We start from the raw sequence: 18,507 nt of genomic DNA on the forward strand, positions 1-18,507 counted from the left end.
CTTATATATTTGGTTCCTTGTTGAATTATGAAGCATTTATAGAAATCATTTGTTCCTTCTTCCTCTGATTACTCGTTTATCACCGTTCTTGGCATTAGAATGAAGCCTGTTCTTTCAAAAATAAAATTACAAATTTATATTGGATAGATTCGTAGGTCCGTTTTTGAAATACGTGTGAGTATCAGAAAATATGTTTTCCCTGTAGACGAACTCGAATCGAAACTGCCTTGGTTTTCATCAATGGATGTAAGTTTATTCTATTAAACGTAAGACTGCTTACACTGCACCCCACACACAAGCTTCATGTTATTAAAATCAGACAGAACCTTTTCAAGAGCAAAAAAGCAGAGGGACCTGTTGACCGGCGTTATTTTTTTGCATCTAACATTTCTCAAAAATGCACCAGTAATTCCAAAAATCAGTCACAGGAACGATTGCAGAAGGTGTCGCCGTTAGGGATAAAACCAAAGTTCCGGTCAGTATCTGCGTTTCAACGTATTGTCACTTCATTCAGAAAGGCGTATTCATTAACGAGAGAGCTCATCAGATCTTTTGATAACTGTAGGGAATGGAAAATAACTTATTGTTAATTAAATGGCATATTTATTATGTGTAAAAAAATGTAATTATATTGTATAAACGTATGACGCGTGTGCCCTTTAGAGAACACACGGCTATGTATAGTTGATCTGAGATGCAGACGTAAATTTCTTACTTCTTACTCCTACTTGTTTATCAGTCCATGGAAAAGAATGATAGCAGAGATCGATTCCGACTTTTCTAACACAGAAACAAGGGCCAATGAAACCGGGAGAGAAGCAAATCGAACAGACCAATACATAGCTACCCGTTTTACGGTACATGGGTTTTACCGAATCCCACGTAATATACTGAGTGTTGACTTCCGAACGCTACGTAAGTCTATCCGAAATGTGGTGGAGTAAGGCTGACGTACCATAAAGAGTCACGCGTTGCCGTACTTTCGCTAAGTAATCTCTTTGGCCGGGCATTTATAGGCATACATCTAAACATTTTAAAATAATTAATTTGTACGTTTGTATAATAAAACTGTGACAATATTTGTACTCATGCAATAAATACGACAATGTGAAACAGAGTGCTACTGTGTGTAGTAGTAGGCTATACGACTTTCAGGGACATCATACATCTGCAGGCACCAACGAGTTATCGCAGGCCTAATTCGGCGTGCGACGATGCCCTTCTACTACAGTTAATAGTTTAGAAATTCACAAAGTTTCTGCTTATGAAGCCTGATTGGGCTAAATGTGAACATAACAACGCCGATGAGTAGATAGCTAAAAGTATGAATAAGGGTCTTTGGAACCCAGACTTTTGAGTGGACCAAGTTAACCGAATGCAAGGCTCTAGTGAATAGACGCGTTAGTCAAGAACGTTCTGATCGACAAACGGAAAAAAATATCGTTACAACCACATAAAATTTTTTACAGGGTTTATCCTTGAGATAGTTGTAATCTCAGTATTTAGGTTCGGCTGTATAAGGAGCGTTCAAATGCTGGATCCACATTACACAAACCGTGCAGCCACAAAAAAAGTAATTCATCAATTTTGCTCCTCTTATCATCTTCTATTTTACTTATTACAACTAATGGTCTTATACCTAAATAAAATACGTTGAGAGAAATGACTGTGTAAAGAAAATTCAACGGAGGTTAGACGGAGAACGGATGGGAGAAGTCCTACAACTCTACCAGATACGTTTGAGCCATCCTGTCTGCCTAAAAAAGTATAGGAATGACAAAAAAAAGGCCGGTTTTGCACATCTAAATGCCAACATATTTATGTAATGTATGTGCTTGCATTGAGTATATTACCCCTTTCGATGAGTACGACTAAATGCTATATCGCTTTATTGATCACAGAGGCAATTGGCAAAAACCATATGGTGATATCATTGTGGTAATGATGCGTCGGCAATTTCCACTCAGATTATGCTTCTTTGTAGGGCATTGGTTCATGCGTGTTTGTTTCCGTCGACCAGCCGCATTGATGCGAATCTAGTCTGGGACAGTTCTAACAGGAACAATCCTATGTGCTTGCGCGATCGGCTGCAGAGCACTCTCATGAATGCTTATGGTCACTATAGCAGCTGACGAACACTTTCCCACCGCCACCGAACAAAAGGGTCCTGTCGATTATCCCACAGCTGCAACGACTCGGCCACTCTGTTAACATCTATATTGCACAATACGCAAATGGTGGGTGTGCACTGTTACCTACCTAAATGTATCTCGTATGTACCTATTCATCAGTAAAGGACGTACAAGGAAAACAGGACAACAATGGCGGAATAAGTGGCACGCCGTTTTCTTCGTACTGGGAAGGCAAGCCTGGCTTAGTCTCACATGCAGTGGCAGGCGGCATCAATCAACGGCCTGTAGGAGTAGTCACTAGCTAGGAGTCACAGAAGCAGAAACTCCGAGGATAACGACACGGCTAGTAGCAAACAAAATGATTGCGGCCGACATAACAACTGCACCTTTTCGCCATTTGTGACTGTGTGGAACAGTAGTCCTTTGGTGACCTTGTTGAGGTCGGCCGTGTTAAGGCACCCAGAAATACAACAGGACGATAAGCAGGAGATGTACCTGGTTGCTCGTTACTACGAGACGAAGTATAAGTAACAATGTAGCCAGATAGGTGGACGGTGCTTTGTTAACAGGCGTGTAGTAGTTATAGCAGCAGCCTGCGTCGCAGCTGTAAAGCGCTAATGATTTTGTTGTTGCAGGTGGAAGGTTACGGAGAAGAACGTGAAGACGTAGAAGCAATATAACATATGCATTCGTTAGTGCGAGAACCCAAGTGAACTATTCCCCCAACGAAGAACCGCTTTGACAACAAAGTACAGAAAAAACAATATAACAAAGAGTAGTAGAAAAGCGTGCAGTTCTACTATTGAAATGCTTAAGATCGGCTACCGTTCCCATTAAACTGCTTGGCCCGATAGTATTCCATGAGTTCTAAGTTTGGAAATTCATAGCTCTAAAGGGGTTCCAGTTCAAAAGGCGTTTCATACACTTAAACTATGGTATGTTTTGCTCTGTGAAATCAGCTCTATTACCAACTTTTACAGATTCAAAAATAAAGAAAAAGCCTTCTTAGAAATTCAGTGAGATGAAAGGCAGATAATCGTGAAACAAAAAAGCCGACGAATAATTTTATAAATAAATTTTGCTTTAAAGGTGATCGATCATATGTCTATGTGGCCTTTTTCCTACTAAGTCCTTCTTTGTTCTGCAATCTGACCTATTTGTTGTACGCCTTCATTTGTATAACATTATACCGATCAATGGATCATACGTGTGGGCTCTGTAAGTTCCATCAGAACTTTGACGCGGATCTGAGATTTTACACATTATTTCCGCTCCGGCGTCGTGTGCCTGGCTTGTCTGTGCGATGAGATCGGATAAATAAGTTATATATCGAGTAAATAAAATGCGATCTGCATTGGGCTTTCAACCCTGTCCATACAGAGAAGCATTTTAATTGAGGCGGAATTTCGTATGGTATCATTGAACAAACGCGTCGCCGTCTATCTAGTTTGAGCTAGTCTTTTGCGAAGAACTCGGGAGGTTTTTTCCATACACGGGCAATCGTAGTTTGTGAGGTAGACGCTAACCTTTCGCTGCAGATTGGTACTGCAAAGATTTTATGTGAGCAGTAGTTGATGTTTCAAAGTTGCTATGGCTTCAGTCGACACTTTAGTATTCCCGACGAGAACAATAATAATAATAATAATAATTTGACGGATCCGATTAAATCCAGAGGGTAACAGGTCAGAGAAAAACCGGCGTTGCTTATGTTGTTGGTGTAACAGCGATTGATGGACAAACGCGTACACACAGAGTGGTAACGCTAATGTTCTTATAAGATCAGATAGCAGAACCAACAGTCTTCTCATTCTGTCTCACTCGATTTGTGTCTTTATTCATCTGGACCAAACTACTAGCCACTGGGATCATCGTCGAGGTGATCGCGGTTATGAAGATTATTTGTATTATCTTTATTAGGGTGGCTTATTATTGTTCACACTGTGATAGATGGGTTGTTTTTACGACCAACTTATGGATTGTGTACGTTTTCCGGTTATTACGATCGTTATGGATTGTCTGGCCCTAGCCACAGAGGATTTACGGAACACCTGCCTGAGGAGCCAGCCAGCCAGCCAGCCAGCACACACTGAATAATATTTTATCTAGTTCATCATAGCTTGTCACCGTTCTGCATCGTATGATAATCGTAAGGAGTAGAGTACTTCGCCAGTTTCATACACGTAAAAAAATACCCATCAACATACATGCATTGGTCGGGAAAACGTTCGTCAGCAAAGTGGATCACCCGAGTCATCATCGTTGGTCCATAGATTAACTAGTCAACTGTGCTGACATTTTGTTATGAACGATAATGATATTTAAAGCGATCGTACGTAGGCCCGCGTTCACTGAAAGCTACATCACTGCCAACTTGTTTTTGTATTATCAGTGCATAATATCTTGCTATTCTCCATATACCGATATTTTTGATTTTATGTGAAAGCGTTTAATACTGTGCTCCATACCATATCGCCGTCGAAAAACTAGAGAATTTTATCAAACCATCATATGCATCATTTATCATATTATTATATCAACAAATATATCATGCGTTGCTGCGCGTAAGAGAGGGTACTTGCTTTGCCAACAACCTACAAACATGCGAAGCTCTAGCATCTTCTAACCGTCACAAACACAATCTGATTCTAACTGTTTCAGGGCGTTGTTTATCTTGACGATGTGCGCCTATTGGACGACGCCATCATGGACACACTCGGACCACGCTGGGCTGTTTTGGCGCCCAAAGATTTCTTTCCCGGTCGACCCGACATCACCCACCATTCCGGACGTGCATTCCCACGTGATCGATGAAGCTGTCGATGAGGCCCAAACGGTTATCGTACAGAACAAACTCTTCGAACGAGCCTCACGTTAGTAACGTATTGTAAAAGATTATCTAATTCTCTGAGAATATGTGGCTAAATTTTTGGTGAAGTTTAAGTCGGTGCTGCCTCCGTTAAGCAACCTTGCTGCTTGACGCAACGATAACATAAATTTAACGTGTTCGCCTGCTACATTTAAAGATACAAGAAGCGGTCTGGGCTTGAAACCTAAAAATGACGGACCAAAAAATAGATAGACCCTTCGCTCCGGGCTACGAATTAGCCATCTGAAGTAATGCTAAACGGCAGTAGCAGATCGAGAAGCTTGAATCACTTATTTGTTTAAATTTCCGCTGACGAGCCCTTTTAGCAACACGAAGCGAATCATGTGTACCGCCCGCCTAAGTCCAGTCTTGAAACTAAATATTACTCGTTGATTCGTTGACAACATTTATGAGGGTCAGTATAAATTGGCAGTAGTGAGAAAATAAATTGCAATTTAACCTAGCAAAAGTAGTCCTCTGCTTTCTTGTAGGTATAGTTAGGTTTATGCGAGCAGGGAACGACACACCTACGAACGCGGCATTCGCATGTACGTAAGTGAAGGTCCAGGCGTACTTATGAAGGCTGACGCCTTTTTCGTTTCTAAAATATGTATCTTAACATAACCGGTCATATTCTAAAAATGTTTTTTTTTTTTAATTTATATACAGAAAAAATAGAGATACTTCTTGGTAGAATTAGTGAAGGACCGAATGAATTTTTTAATTTTTAAATGATGCGAAATGCAAATGGTATTTTTAGTAAATACTACCATGTGGGAATCCAGGTGGTTTCTTGAAGAAAAAAACTAAGGACGCTGTGCTTGTTTAAAACATTTAGGTAAGAGTAATCGTTTGAATAAACTACTCAGCGTGTGATGGTATTGCTGGCAATGCCTTATCTGGTTCGCCTGAAGATCAGCGCAAATTAAAAAAAGTATCCAATCTGCTAAGTGGATCGCGTATTATTTATTCATACATCAATCATATAGCTACAGCATTTCAACTTGGTTTCGTCAGACGCACTTATCTCCATTATATGCTTCCCTCGTTGATACTAGCTTTAATTGATAATGTATATATTTATCAATGGTTGTTTTGTTCTTAGTGATTAAATTTCGGTGTACTGCTACTTGCTGCACCATGCTAGGTACACCGTTAGCAGAAGCTCGTGGTCATCGTTCTTCGTAAGGGTTTACCCATCAGACAACTGGAGTAATTTTTCTTTGCAAAGGCCGGAAGGCAAATTGATTTTATCGTATATAAGAGAAAACTAAATTCTAAGTAAAGAAGATAAGATAAGATAACATAACCAAATTGATCCTAATCGAATTTATCAAATATTCGCATAATCCCTTATTCTTAGGGGTTTGTAATTTTCACATAAATTGTAATATTTTGGTTAACCAAACAAATTGGACGCAATGCGTTACTAAGTTTTTTTTTTTCTACAAATCGTCAGTCTATTAGACTAACGAAACGTTTAAGATGCGGTTTTTTTAAGAGCTCCGTCATAAAAAACACAAACATCTATAGTGAAATATTTGCTGTTCTTCTTTGTCACGAAACCTAGAAGGTTATTTAGCACTGTTCAGACCACTAAATCCAGGTGTATAGACTAACTCGCAGGAAATTATTCGGTCTATTTATAAATGTGACCTTTCTGTTAGTGCTCCTGTGATAATAAAGATCTTTTTCGTTATGTACTCGAATGGATTTTTATATATGTATGGTTAAGACATCTGCAATGTTAGTATATGCCATGGTTTCCGGATATAGCGGAATATTGTATTGTATGGACGTGTGCGCTCACGTAACGTAAAGATTATTTTAGTCAGAACCGTCATTATAAAGTCCAAAACAACCACTATGAGACTTACAGCTGTGGGGCGCTTATACGCATTTCAGTATCGAATAAAGCCCACGGATATCCGATGTGCCCAGCGGCTCAACGTCACATGCAGTTTCGAGCTGCAAAATCACAGGCAATACACATGGACGATATGTCTTCTATTTTCGAGGAAACGACAAAAATCCTTTCGAAAAAGTGAGTAGTAATGCTTATTTATCGGTTCGGTCTATAATTGTTTGTGCCGAGGAGAACAGCTTCGAAGATTCCAAGGCACAAATTGCCACTTTAGTGTGTATAAATGCATGTCCTAATAAAGAGTGTCCTAAGCCTATACTTAGAATTTGATGATGGCATTATAGATCGTAGCTATGCCAATACAAACAGTGCGCTCGCCACGTATACAAACAAACATTTTCAGTGACGAAAGTAATCTAGCAAGCCAACACTTTAGCTCTGTGTACTATGCTACGCTCTGCACTAAATCTGAAAATTGTGTTTCCAGCTAAATGTTGTTATTAAGTACAATACCGTGGATACACCATGTACCTATTTGAAGATAAGATAAATCCATCATCATTTGCACTCGTAACGTATACAAGTATGTTTCCTCCAAACGGTTTCCAAAAGGGCAATAGCGGACTGTATTGTAAGGTAGTTCCGTTGTAAAAATATGCCTGCAGGTTAAATTTTACAATGGAAGTACCGTACAATATCGTTACGATACGCTCGAGAAAGTGCGTTATATTAGTGAGACAACGTAGGTGCTCGTTGGGCCGTACGTCCGATGTAAATCTTTACGGGAAAGTTGTTTCCGTTTTAATCAAATCTGTGAAAAGCACAGCATAGCCGAGAGCAAATAGAAGTAAAATTCAAAATCAACCTCTTTACGTGTTCGGTAGTTTTTTTTTTAGTTAGCAAGTCCTTTCAGAATATTTAGTACGTAACCTAGGAATTTAGTAAAATATATAGGTTTTGTTATCTAGAGTTTATCAGGAGTATTTATTCACTGATAGGGTTGGAAAAGAGGCAAAAATCATTGGTAACATTTTTCCTTCCCGATATTATCAGTAAAAAACGTATATTAACAGAATTTCATAAATCTAATATTGAATATTTGTCTCAGAATGAAGATGTTTTGGGAAGACGAATTTCACGGATTGGCACGAGCAAACCTCGCCGGATCAAAGCTTGAACACGCCGCGCAACAGTGTCATCATCATTCTAACCTAATTTGCTCCGACAAACCCTACCGAACGGCCGATGGATCGTGCAACAACCTTGAGCACGCTGAATGGGGAAAATCATTCACTTGCCTTCGACGACTGTTGCCGCCCCGCTATGCTGACGGTTCGTTGTAGATGTATACGGACATTCAGGGTATCTCAGAACAATGTGTACGGTGGCGTCAATTGTCTGCAAGAATTTGTTTTACCTCTCATTTAAGGGAACTTTGATGACAATAGTGAATTTTTAGTTGTAATAACATAGAGGACTTGCACGCTATCATCGTGGTGTAGGACTACATCTTGGTGAGAGTCTTCTAAATCGATGGCTTGGACGAAGGGGTCTCGTAGAATACCTTGCCTGTTTCCCACAACTGACGCCAAATGACTTTTTTCTTGTGGGAACATCGTATAGATCATTGTTACGCCAGAAAACCGACGACATCGGAAGGCTTGAAAGCTATAGTTGAGCAAGAATGCATCACAACACCAAATTATCAAATGTTTATCAAAGTGCATGAATCTACAGCCTGCCGTTATCAACAGTGAATGGACCAGAGGTTGGGTGCAAGTTGTACTCTTATAGAGCGACCGCAACTCCCTTCATACGGATAAAGTTATAAAGAAAAATGCTATTTCCTTAACGTCCGAAGAAGCACATACTATCCACGTGTCGGTTTTCTTTATTCAAGGTTATGCCATCACAAGGCCCTGCAGCGTATTACACCTGTTTCTGTATTCTACCTAGAGGGTTGAGATTAGGGCGACATGGAACGGGGGCTCTTTATTATAGAGACTACGAAGCGACAAGCTAATCTTGAACACAATCATGGCCGCCACGCCACGCCAAGCCACGGGCATCAGGACACAACTTGTGCTCCCGGTTGCCCACTGCATCAGCGTCGTTAAATCAACTTTACCATCGTCACATCACTGATCTACAAACATGCTATGCATACGATATTGGGAAGGGGTGCGATCCTGTTTACAAAGGCCTCTCGTTCTAGTTGTTAGTCGCTGAGTGTTCTTTTCTTACTATAGAATCTGATTACTACGCTGAAATTGAATTGTTTCTACAGAAGCAGCCATGTATTGTAGAATGTAGAAATTAACAGTTGTTTTATCAATGATTTCGTTAAACTCAGGGTTAAAACTATGTTTTAAAATCAGAACGATGCATTATTCATTCGCAAACGTTTTAGACTTCTCTAGAATTTTGATGAAATCAGATATTTTAACATAGGTAAGAGCGTATGTTTTCTTTATTGGACAATAGCGTTTTTCAAATAATGTTGATTCACAGTTTTTTTTTTTTTTATTATTATTAAGCCTTTAGAGTTTTTGAGATGTACGTAGGTCAGATAGGTAGGGCAATTTTCGCTTTCCAGCCAAATTTTAAAATTTCGAATCCTATGAAACAGTCAAGTATTTCATCTAGCTTTTCCTAAACAATAAAAATGGTACGCTTTCAAAAAATGACAGCCAGCTTAGCCTCTGCGAAAGCTATATTCTGAAAAACAAACCTGGGGGCTAAATGAACCATTACGTTTCGGAACCAAATGCCATCCATGCTAATCAAAGCTCTGGGAGGATCACGTGACCTCACAGTGTGGTTATGTTTATAAACAATACGTGTATACGTGAGGACACCATATAATCACTTTTAGTAACGACCTACCGGATGCGATTATTATCAAGATTGATTTTAACAGCACAAAGAATTACCCGGATAAAACAACATTGTCGACAGTACTATGAATCCGATCACGGATGATAACTGAGCATGGATTATTATTTACATCAGAGTCATGCAAAACTACAATAGTTATTGATTTGTTTTTTTGTTTTCACTTCTTAAACAAAATACGATTTGTGCATGTGCCAGTACTTAGGCTATTCGTATTGTGCAACATAAACTTACGTAAGGCCATATGAGGCGTGCCTTTCATTGACGTTTTTAGAAAATAATTACTATTAATGAACCTATTTAGGTATGGAATAGAAGAATCTTCGCGAATGTAATGACAAAATTTTTAACAACAATAGCGTTATATAAACATATGGCCTTATCTTCCTTTGGGTTAATTTAGCCATTCACTACCGATACAAGCAAAACATTTTTTCGAAAATCCTAGATATAAGTTCCCGTCAGTAAATTTAGCGCGTACACCTTTGTTATCAATTATGTAAACTGAGTTATAGGGTACCATACCCATTTGACCCTTTTTGCCTTCAAGCGGCTTGCATAGTGGATAAATACCACTCGAAAATACTTCTCTCGAACATATAGTTTGTCTGTTGACAATTTATTTCTTCTAGGAGTGTCGATGCCCCGAATTTCGGAGACGGGTCTTCAGTTGCCAAATCCTCGTCTGGTATCTACAACAATCCACGTAGATCTGGATCGCCCCTCAAGACACGTATCGCACATGCTTATGCAGTGGGGACAGTTCTTAGACCATGACTTTGCGCTCTCCCCGATCATGAGCCATCCTGAAGAAATTGTGGATCTCGGAAGTGAGTTTTCGTATTAAAGCTTCAGTCATAGTGATTTACATACTCGAGCTGTTAGTGAATAAATCAAATTTTAATCTTTATGTTTGAAGGTTTTCATGACGTGCCATCAGGCTATATACAAATCGAAAATATAACCAGTAACCAATTACCTATAAAATTTGAAAGTTGTCAATTAACTATCCTTATTAGACCCAAACGACGTCGTTGATTGCTGTTCTCCGAACAAACGCCATGATCCAAAATGCTTCTCGTTCGATATTCCTGAGAATGACAAGTTCTTCAGCAAATACGGAGAGCACTGCATGAACTTCCCACGGTCTGCTCGCTGCCCCCAGTGCGCTCTAGGTAAGTCCATATGAAGTCCATATATCGCATTAATTCTGTGAGTAATGGCCTCACAACCGTTATATGTTTGGGTTCTAAGAGAGAATAGCGGTACTTGCACTATAAATCATGTCCCTTAATGTTAAGTTATTAACTTTAAGTAATTGTATACTAGTAATTCCGGTAACGCGAATTTCAGAAGCCTAATATTTCGAACACATTGAAATAACGCTTCTGAATATAATTAGACAGGAATAATCTGCCTCTGCGGCATACGTTTGTCCCTGTTTACATTTGTAGCATGTGTCTATACGAATATACGTATCGAAAAAAAAATGTCTATTTGCATTGTATGTATAAGAAAAGATATATCTGTTCGTTTTTACCGTTCAGGCTTCAATGGATAAAAAGCTGGAGGTCTGAGAAGGTGTACATTATATGATAATAGTCGATTATGTGAACAGTGGTCTACCATCGACAGCAGCAGCAGCAGCAGGAGATCCTACGTTTTGTTCTATTGCACTAAAGCAACACAGAGGCCAGTGTTAAAGTGAAGAACTGATTCTTTAGGCTGGTTTTTCGTCATAGGTCCTATCATGGCCGGGCAATCGCTCAACGAAAACCTACTTACAGTAAAAGGTGGTACGCATTGTACGCATGGTGTGGTTGCACGCATTCTAATGGTGGCGCATTAGAATGCGTGCAAATCATAGCATTCGCATCACGGCTCTACAGCCTAGCAACGAATTGCTTGTACAACTATGTTCGCTGCTGACGTCCTTTCCCTTTTTCTGACGATGTACGTCATCGTCGGTATAACCCCCACTCCGTCATCTCGCACTTTTTGAGCAAGGCTTGGACCCTCTTAGTGTAATCCAATGCTCAAGTAAATACTCATGCTGGAATTGAGGACTTCACCGCGACCGCAGCAACGTCAAAGAACAATGGCGACCATTTGTCTATGCAAACAGTCGATTATTAAGAAACATAAGTTGTCCGACAATAGTGCATGAGAAGAATATCTGATTGAAAAGCTTCAATCTTCATCCTTACTTGAAATGTTTCTTCTGCTTGTATATCTATTCGAACTTAGGAGTTTTTGTAGCTTCCAGTTTGTCCATTTAGAGAAGGCGCTACAAAATTCACGTGTCCAGCTGTCGACCTCCTAGAGACAAGTTCAACGGAACTGTGTTCCATTAGGATCGCCTAGGCGTAAAGATATTGCGCTAATCGACGCGCCGCATATCGCGTTGTGGCCCCGTCTTATAAATATATTAAAAAACTCGTCATATCAATGCTCTTCCCCTACTAAAACAGATACGACACTAGGACATACTATTAATTAATCTTTATCCAACTCATTGGAAATATCCACCGTTTTATTACTTCAATCTGCGTTTAAATGGTCTACTTTGCTCGCTTGGGCCTGTTTCTGAGGTTTTGTCGAGATCAGGTATTATTAGGCGAAGTTAATTGCGACCGCCATTAAGATTCTGGGTTCCAGACGTTTGTCTATAAAAAATAATCACAATTCTGGTCACATACGACATATTTGTAAAGAAAAAAATAAAAATAATGATCTGGTCTTTGAAAAAGAAATTTGACAATCTTCTTGACTGTCGATATAAGTTGTAATTCGTGTTCTGAGCTCAATGGTATTACAGAATTAATATTTCTAAGGTCTAGCTATCAAACAGCAACTGCATTGTAAGTTGTGAAGAATAGGAGTGGAAGCGTTTTCTCAGAAAAATCTAAAACTATATCCATGTTTATTTACATGCGTTTTCAGGTCCCCGCCAGCAGATTGATGCACTAACGTCATTTATTGATGGTTCAAATATTTACGGTAGCAATCAAGAGGACACGTACCGTCTGCGTACCCTTGCTGGAGATGGGAGGCTCAAGTTCGATGTTGGACAGAGGGGCGACATGATTTTACCTGCTTCGTTCCATCCAACCCGCGATAGGTGCTCACGACCCGAGGAAGGAGATCTCTGCTTCAGAGCTGGTATAAAAGTTTCTCCAATTTATTGTATAGAGTTGTTAGAGTAACAGAGTAGCCAATTTATTGTATGCGGAAATATTATTTGGTCTTCTTCGTTCGATTGACGCCGCATCGGCGTGGGCTTTCTCTTAGTCAAATGCATACGAGTTTGATCGGATAGTGCTTGACTTTCCCGCTGTGCATGATCGTTCGTATGGCTCAGGTAATATTTACAAACTACGAATACAAGGTAGATCGTGGTGGGACTAAAAACCCGTCCGTGTTTACTAAATAGATAGTATAATAAATAAATTAGCGCTATACAGTGCCTCGTCTTTGAATTAGAACGGGAGGTGTGTGCAGAATTTCTCAAGGATTGTTCTCCTTTTTTTCTATGACGCCGTCATGTTACAGGCGACGAGCGTGTAAATGAACAGCCTGGACTCACTGCCATGCACACACTCTGGCTGCGTCATCACAATGGACTTGCTGATAAATTGGCCCGCCTTAACTCTCACTGGGAAGATGAAAGGATATTTCAGGAAGCCAGGTAAGTTGCATCAGTAGACAGCTAATGGATATCGTACGTACGAAAGATGGATATTTACCATTATAATTTCGTTTCATTTGAACCATTTTGCTCACCGCTTAAGCAAATCTAGTCGAGCGTTTTTTTTCAATGCATAAAATGAAAAAGTTTATTGACAAAATTTGTTTAGTATTATATTTACCAATAAAATTTAATGAAGTTATCATATCTAAATAAGCACCTTATTGCTATTACTTGCAGCAGTCGCGTAACGACGATTCCGTATTTGTTTGTCGCCTTACGATATAGTAAAACCACAAAATACACGCATACGAACAAAGCACCCCATCGCAGCTAGCACGATGATTTGTCTGATGATTAATAATTATTTGAAAGCGGAGGATTGCCCTATAGTGGGCTGATTCGAAATTTTGACTGCTGAGAACGTATCCAAGTAAATATGTTCAGGTTTGAACTATCGACTCTAAAATCAGCGCAAAGTTGTCTGGTTGAAGAGCCAGATGCTAGCAGCTTTTGTCGCTGTAACTGCTACCGCCACGGTATTTTAGATTTTTTGCCTTTTATATTCAGATATCTATGGTATTCAGTTTTCTGGGTCGATATCTATAGGCTAACCCTTGATAATCTGCAATTGGGTTTCACCTTATTATCAGTTGCTAAATATCATAAATTGTCGTTGTGTAGAATGTGTGAATAAGTTGTGACATGGATAGATTTATACTGTCGTGCCGCACTGACAATTTTGAAAGAATCAGAGATATGACCATTATAACATTGTGTTCATAGCTTAGAATGGAAAAATGGCAAGTAGACTGGAGCTTGTTCTACACCTCTACTCGGCCGGCCGGCCGGCCGGCCGGCTGGCTGGCTGGCTGGCTGGCGAGCGGATATTGAAGTCGTTCTTACTTCTTCCCATAGCCGGCTTTAGCGGTTTTGTCGAACGATTTCGGGCTCCACGACGATCTTTGTTTGTTCATAACTTCTAGAGGCGTAGGGAGAAGTAACGGCAGGACCTTCAGTTGGAGCTGTGAAGTGAAACGGTTGAGTGAATGATGGGTTAAGCGTCAGTCACGAACAACAGCTGGCCGCGTCTTGGAAACAGGCGGGTAGCTTAAGTGAGGCTGGACACGTCGCTGAAAGTGATGATCAAATTTAGGAGAGACGTCCGTTTAAGTGACGAACGAATAGACAATGCAAATATTTAGTATGGCAATCGAGGATACTGCACCAGCAGCAGCAATGTGTCAGCGGTAGGAGCGCCTCTGACAAAGGACACACCGGCCAGTGAGCCGGATACAGAGAAAACAGCGCTTCCAGATCTTCTTCTCTTCTCTCCCAGAGTTCTCTTCCTTCTTCCCAGAGACCAACTTTCCTGGTTTGATCAATGGTGGCTGGGGTTGATCTTGTTTTAGGCGGGTGTTGCTGTAACAGTCAATGTGGTATATGTCGGTAATTGTCCGTGACAAATTAAACAATAAACCGAGTTACAGTCATCTTGTAGACTTCAATATGTGCCTGTCTATAGTTGTTCACGGTCCACGTACATTGCTATAAAAATATGCTAACTATGTATCTATTAATTAGCTTCACCTACAAATCGAACGCAAAGAAAGGCGGAAGCGTAATGTATGGTTGTGTAATGACCGCCAATGGAACGGTTATTAATCCGCAGATATAGTTTCACCGATGGATATATATTAACGCACGACGCGTCAGCTTTCCTGTGTTTTGGCATTTTTCGTGGTGGTGGTGGTGGTACATGTCGAACTGATGGTTTTAGTGGGAAAGCTTCGCTTATAATTAGTATTGATTAACATTAACTGTGCGGTTTAGGCGTATCGTAATAGGCCAAATCCAACACATCACCTACCAGGAGTTCCTTCCACTTATCCTCGGTGATGCATTCTATCGAGAATTTGGCCTGGAGACACTTCCCTATGGCTACACAACATACAACAAAAACATCGATCCCACCATCCTCAACGAATTTGCCGGTGCTGTGTTCCGGTTTGGCCATACAATTCTTAACGGGCACTTTATGGAGGTCGACACGCACGGTAACATTAAGCGAATTAAGCTGCAAGACAACTTCTTCAAGCCGTTCGAGTTCCGTCACGGCAAAATGGAGAGGATCATGCGGGGCCTTCAGAAGCAGCCTTCGCAGGTGTTCGATAACTTCATTACACATGACGTCACCAACCACTTGTATCGTCTCTCCAATGAATCATTTGGTCTTGATCTAATTGCCCTCAACATTCAGCGTGGACGAGATCACGGTCTTCGTGGATATACCGATTACCTCAAGGGATGCTTTGGTATCGAGGTCAATACCTTTGAAGACCTTGACAATGTCATGCCGCGTCCTGTCCGCGAGCGTCTGGAGAGCCTTTACGCGTGAGTACTCCTTGCCGCTTTCAATTTAGAAAATGTATAGAAAAAATTTAACAAAAAAAACCCCCGGCACTTCGTAAGTATTTCGCTTATACCTTTGTAGACAGGAAATAAGTTTAGAAGTCGATCATTATAGAGCAACGTTGATTATTAGACAATATCACCATATTAATTCTCCTTCTGCTAAGTGATTTTCTCAGCATTTCTGATACTATGCATTGAAGTGGGCCGAAGTCACCTGATTGGGGAATTAATTAACTAACGGCGGGACTTGCACCAACTGGATGGGAGATTTTTTCACTCTTAGTTTCTTTTGCAACACAAGTTGTCCTGTGTGCTTTCGATATTATTATACAATTGACTCCTATTTTTTGGAGTAAAAGTAATTTTTTTTTATAGCTGAATGAGTTACACAAACATTTACGTGCCCGCCTGTCTTTGCAGCAGGCGGACTGCTTAGAAAAATCAAAGCCTTAGTTAATCGAACCCAAGGAGGCTAAAAAAACGTTCTCGCATCCTCGATCAGCTTCATAAATGTTGGCCGAACAAAATAAGCAGTTATGTCCTTTCACGTCCACACAAACACACTAACTACAGAATGGCGTTTGCCACGACGCATCAGTCCATTTATAGAAGTGTTATAAGTGCTTCTGCTCTCTATTCTTGCAGCAACGTTTGCAATTGCGAACAGTGTAGAGGGGGTCCTCTTTACCCTGGCCCTGGCACTAGTGTCCGTGTCGGTAGGACTGCTGTTGCTGTTTCCAAACTCTGCCATTCCTGATAAGTGACTCCGCGAGATTGTAATGCTTCTGCAGGCTTGATTCCTTTCGGGCCCTTTTCCCTTTAATAAATCAAGCAGGGGCTCTAGAGGGTAATAAGAGAAGTCATCTTGAACGACGAGAACGCCCTGGACGTCCTTAATCAAGTGGACGGGTATATACACGACGGTCGAGCAAATCGAAAGGATCGCCAGTGTCAAGGATTACAGACTTGCTGTCATTATATAGTTAGTTACATGTACCACAATGGTCCAAGAGGCGTGGTAAAAAAGGCAAATTGTCATTCTATACCAGGACTTTCGAAACTGAGTAGAGTTCAAGTCAAACCAAAACGGAATAGAGAAGTTCAGCGGAGCAAAAGAGAATAGGGCTGTCCTAAAGCTTGAACAGATTGCGACCTGATATTGATGCATGCGCTAGAATAACTACTTCGAACTACGGAACGCAATACGTTTCAAATGTTTTCCTCTAGATTTTTCGAAGTTGTTCTACGGTTTGGTAAATTACTTTCGTAGTTTCGTAGGTACCGTACCAGTGCTAAACACCTGTCTAGGAGCATAACGATTTCACATATCTGTCATTATTCGCATGGAAAGCGGGCGATCAAGTTATTGTTATTGGTAGCTATACAGGTTATACAGATGGTAACATAACTCTCGCGTTTGTTCGTTGTCATTTTGTTTTTATATTGTGGTTACAGTCACGTGAACGACATTGATCTGTTCACTGGTGGTGTGTCTGAATACCAGCTGCCAGGAGGAGTCGTTGGTCCTACCTTTGGCTGCATTATGGGAATCCAGTTTTGGAGACTGAAGTATGGTGACCGCTTCTACTACGAACATGGCGGACAAGCTGGATCTTTTACGCCTTGTGAGTAGTACATTTTATTCCCAGAATCGTTGGTCCGTCGACCCAGCAGCAATTGGCAGGACGGCTGATTACCTTCAGAAAAACCGCAATTCCAAACATCTGACATTAGATTTTTATGTGTGAGAGTCTAATCAATTTTCAGCTTCTCGGCTTCTTTGCAACGCTTCGTCGTCCTTTACTTTTTGCATATTTACCAAATTAGTCGCATCCTTGGGCGGCAGTAAACACCCTTACTTCAAGCGAGCCTGCAGTTTTATTGTAATCGTCTAGTTCCTGAATCCAACTTAACAGAATTAGTGCACTAGTTTTCGTTTTTCTCTTGCTTAATTCTCTAACTTACTTCATCAGCTAATTTAATCTACTTCTAACTTACATGCACCATAACTTGCAATGTGTTGAAGCAAATCACTCGTCCTAACCGGTCCCATTTCATATATCAACAACTAAGATTAGTTTCGAAAGGCCGTAGATATATTTCGAGCATATATATATATATATATATTGTTGGAGTGTTGCAGTGCTGACATTGACATACATAAATATGATCCCTATTTTGGTCGTTTGTGATTTCAGCTCAGTTGACGCAGATCCGTAAGATCACGATGGCCAAGATTGTTTGCGATAATAGTATAGGTCAGCAGTTCTCTCAGCAGTGGTCACTGCAGATGGTCAGTGAGAATAATCCTGAAATTCCGTGCGAATCGTTCGCCGATATGGACATGAGTAACTGGATCGAACACAGCGCCCGCTAAAATTAGCGGATCGTCTAAGAAATACCATCATCCTAACTACCAACGATGTCGACCTCATCAACTAAATCCATTGTGTCATTCAAATTATTACTCGTTGACTGCCGAATCCGTTGCTGCTGTTCCTGTCAAGAGAATCGCACACATCTCAACGAAAGACCCAGACTCGTGTCACATCTACTTCCTGGCGTCGACAAGACGATATTATAGTACAGAGCTCTATATATGTGTGTGTGTGTGTGTGTGTGTCTGTCTGAGTGTGTATATATAGAT

The 18,507-nt window shown here is 40.5% G+C and overlaps 1 protein-coding gene across 6 annotated transcripts in view; it reads left to right on the top strand.

The window, feature by feature from the left end:
- LOC111267467 (immunomodulatory peroxidase) overlaps positions 1-18,501 on the top strand; it is a 92,211-nt gene extending 73,710 nt beyond the window's left edge. For 5 of the 6 annotated variants that reach the window (XM_022845733.1, XM_022845734.2, XM_022845736.2 and 2 more), the window contains 10 exons: positions 4,791-5,002; positions 6,904-7,042; positions 7,971-8,194; positions 10,390-10,587; positions 10,777-10,932; positions 12,701-12,919; positions 13,310-13,445; positions 15,279-15,839; positions 17,316-17,485; positions 18,059-18,501. In XM_022845733.1, coding sequence (XP_022701468.1) covers positions 4,791-5,002; positions 6,904-7,042; positions 7,971-8,194; positions 10,390-10,587; positions 10,777-10,932; positions 12,701-12,919; positions 13,310-13,445; positions 15,279-15,839; positions 17,316-17,485; positions 18,059-18,237 — 2,194 coding nt within the window. In that variant the 3' untranslated portion in view covers positions 18,238-18,501. Of the gene's footprint in view, positions 1-4,179; positions 4,279-4,790; positions 5,003-6,903; positions 7,043-7,970; positions 8,195-10,389; positions 10,588-10,776; positions 10,933-12,700; positions 12,920-13,309; positions 13,446-15,278; positions 15,840-17,315; positions 17,486-18,058 lie in introns of those variants that run through there. The other variant, XM_022845739.2, reaches the window with a different exon arrangement.
- Positions 18,502-18,507: the final 6 nt, after the last annotated feature.

The sequence above is a fragment of the Varroa jacobsoni genome, unplaced genomic scaffold (assembly GCF_002532875.2).
Source record: "Varroa jacobsoni isolate VJ856 unplaced genomic scaffold, vjacob_1.0 scaffold_1192, whole genome shotgun sequence".
NCBI classification, from domain to species: Eukaryota; Metazoa; Arthropoda; class Arachnida; order Mesostigmata; family Varroidae; genus Varroa; species Varroa jacobsoni.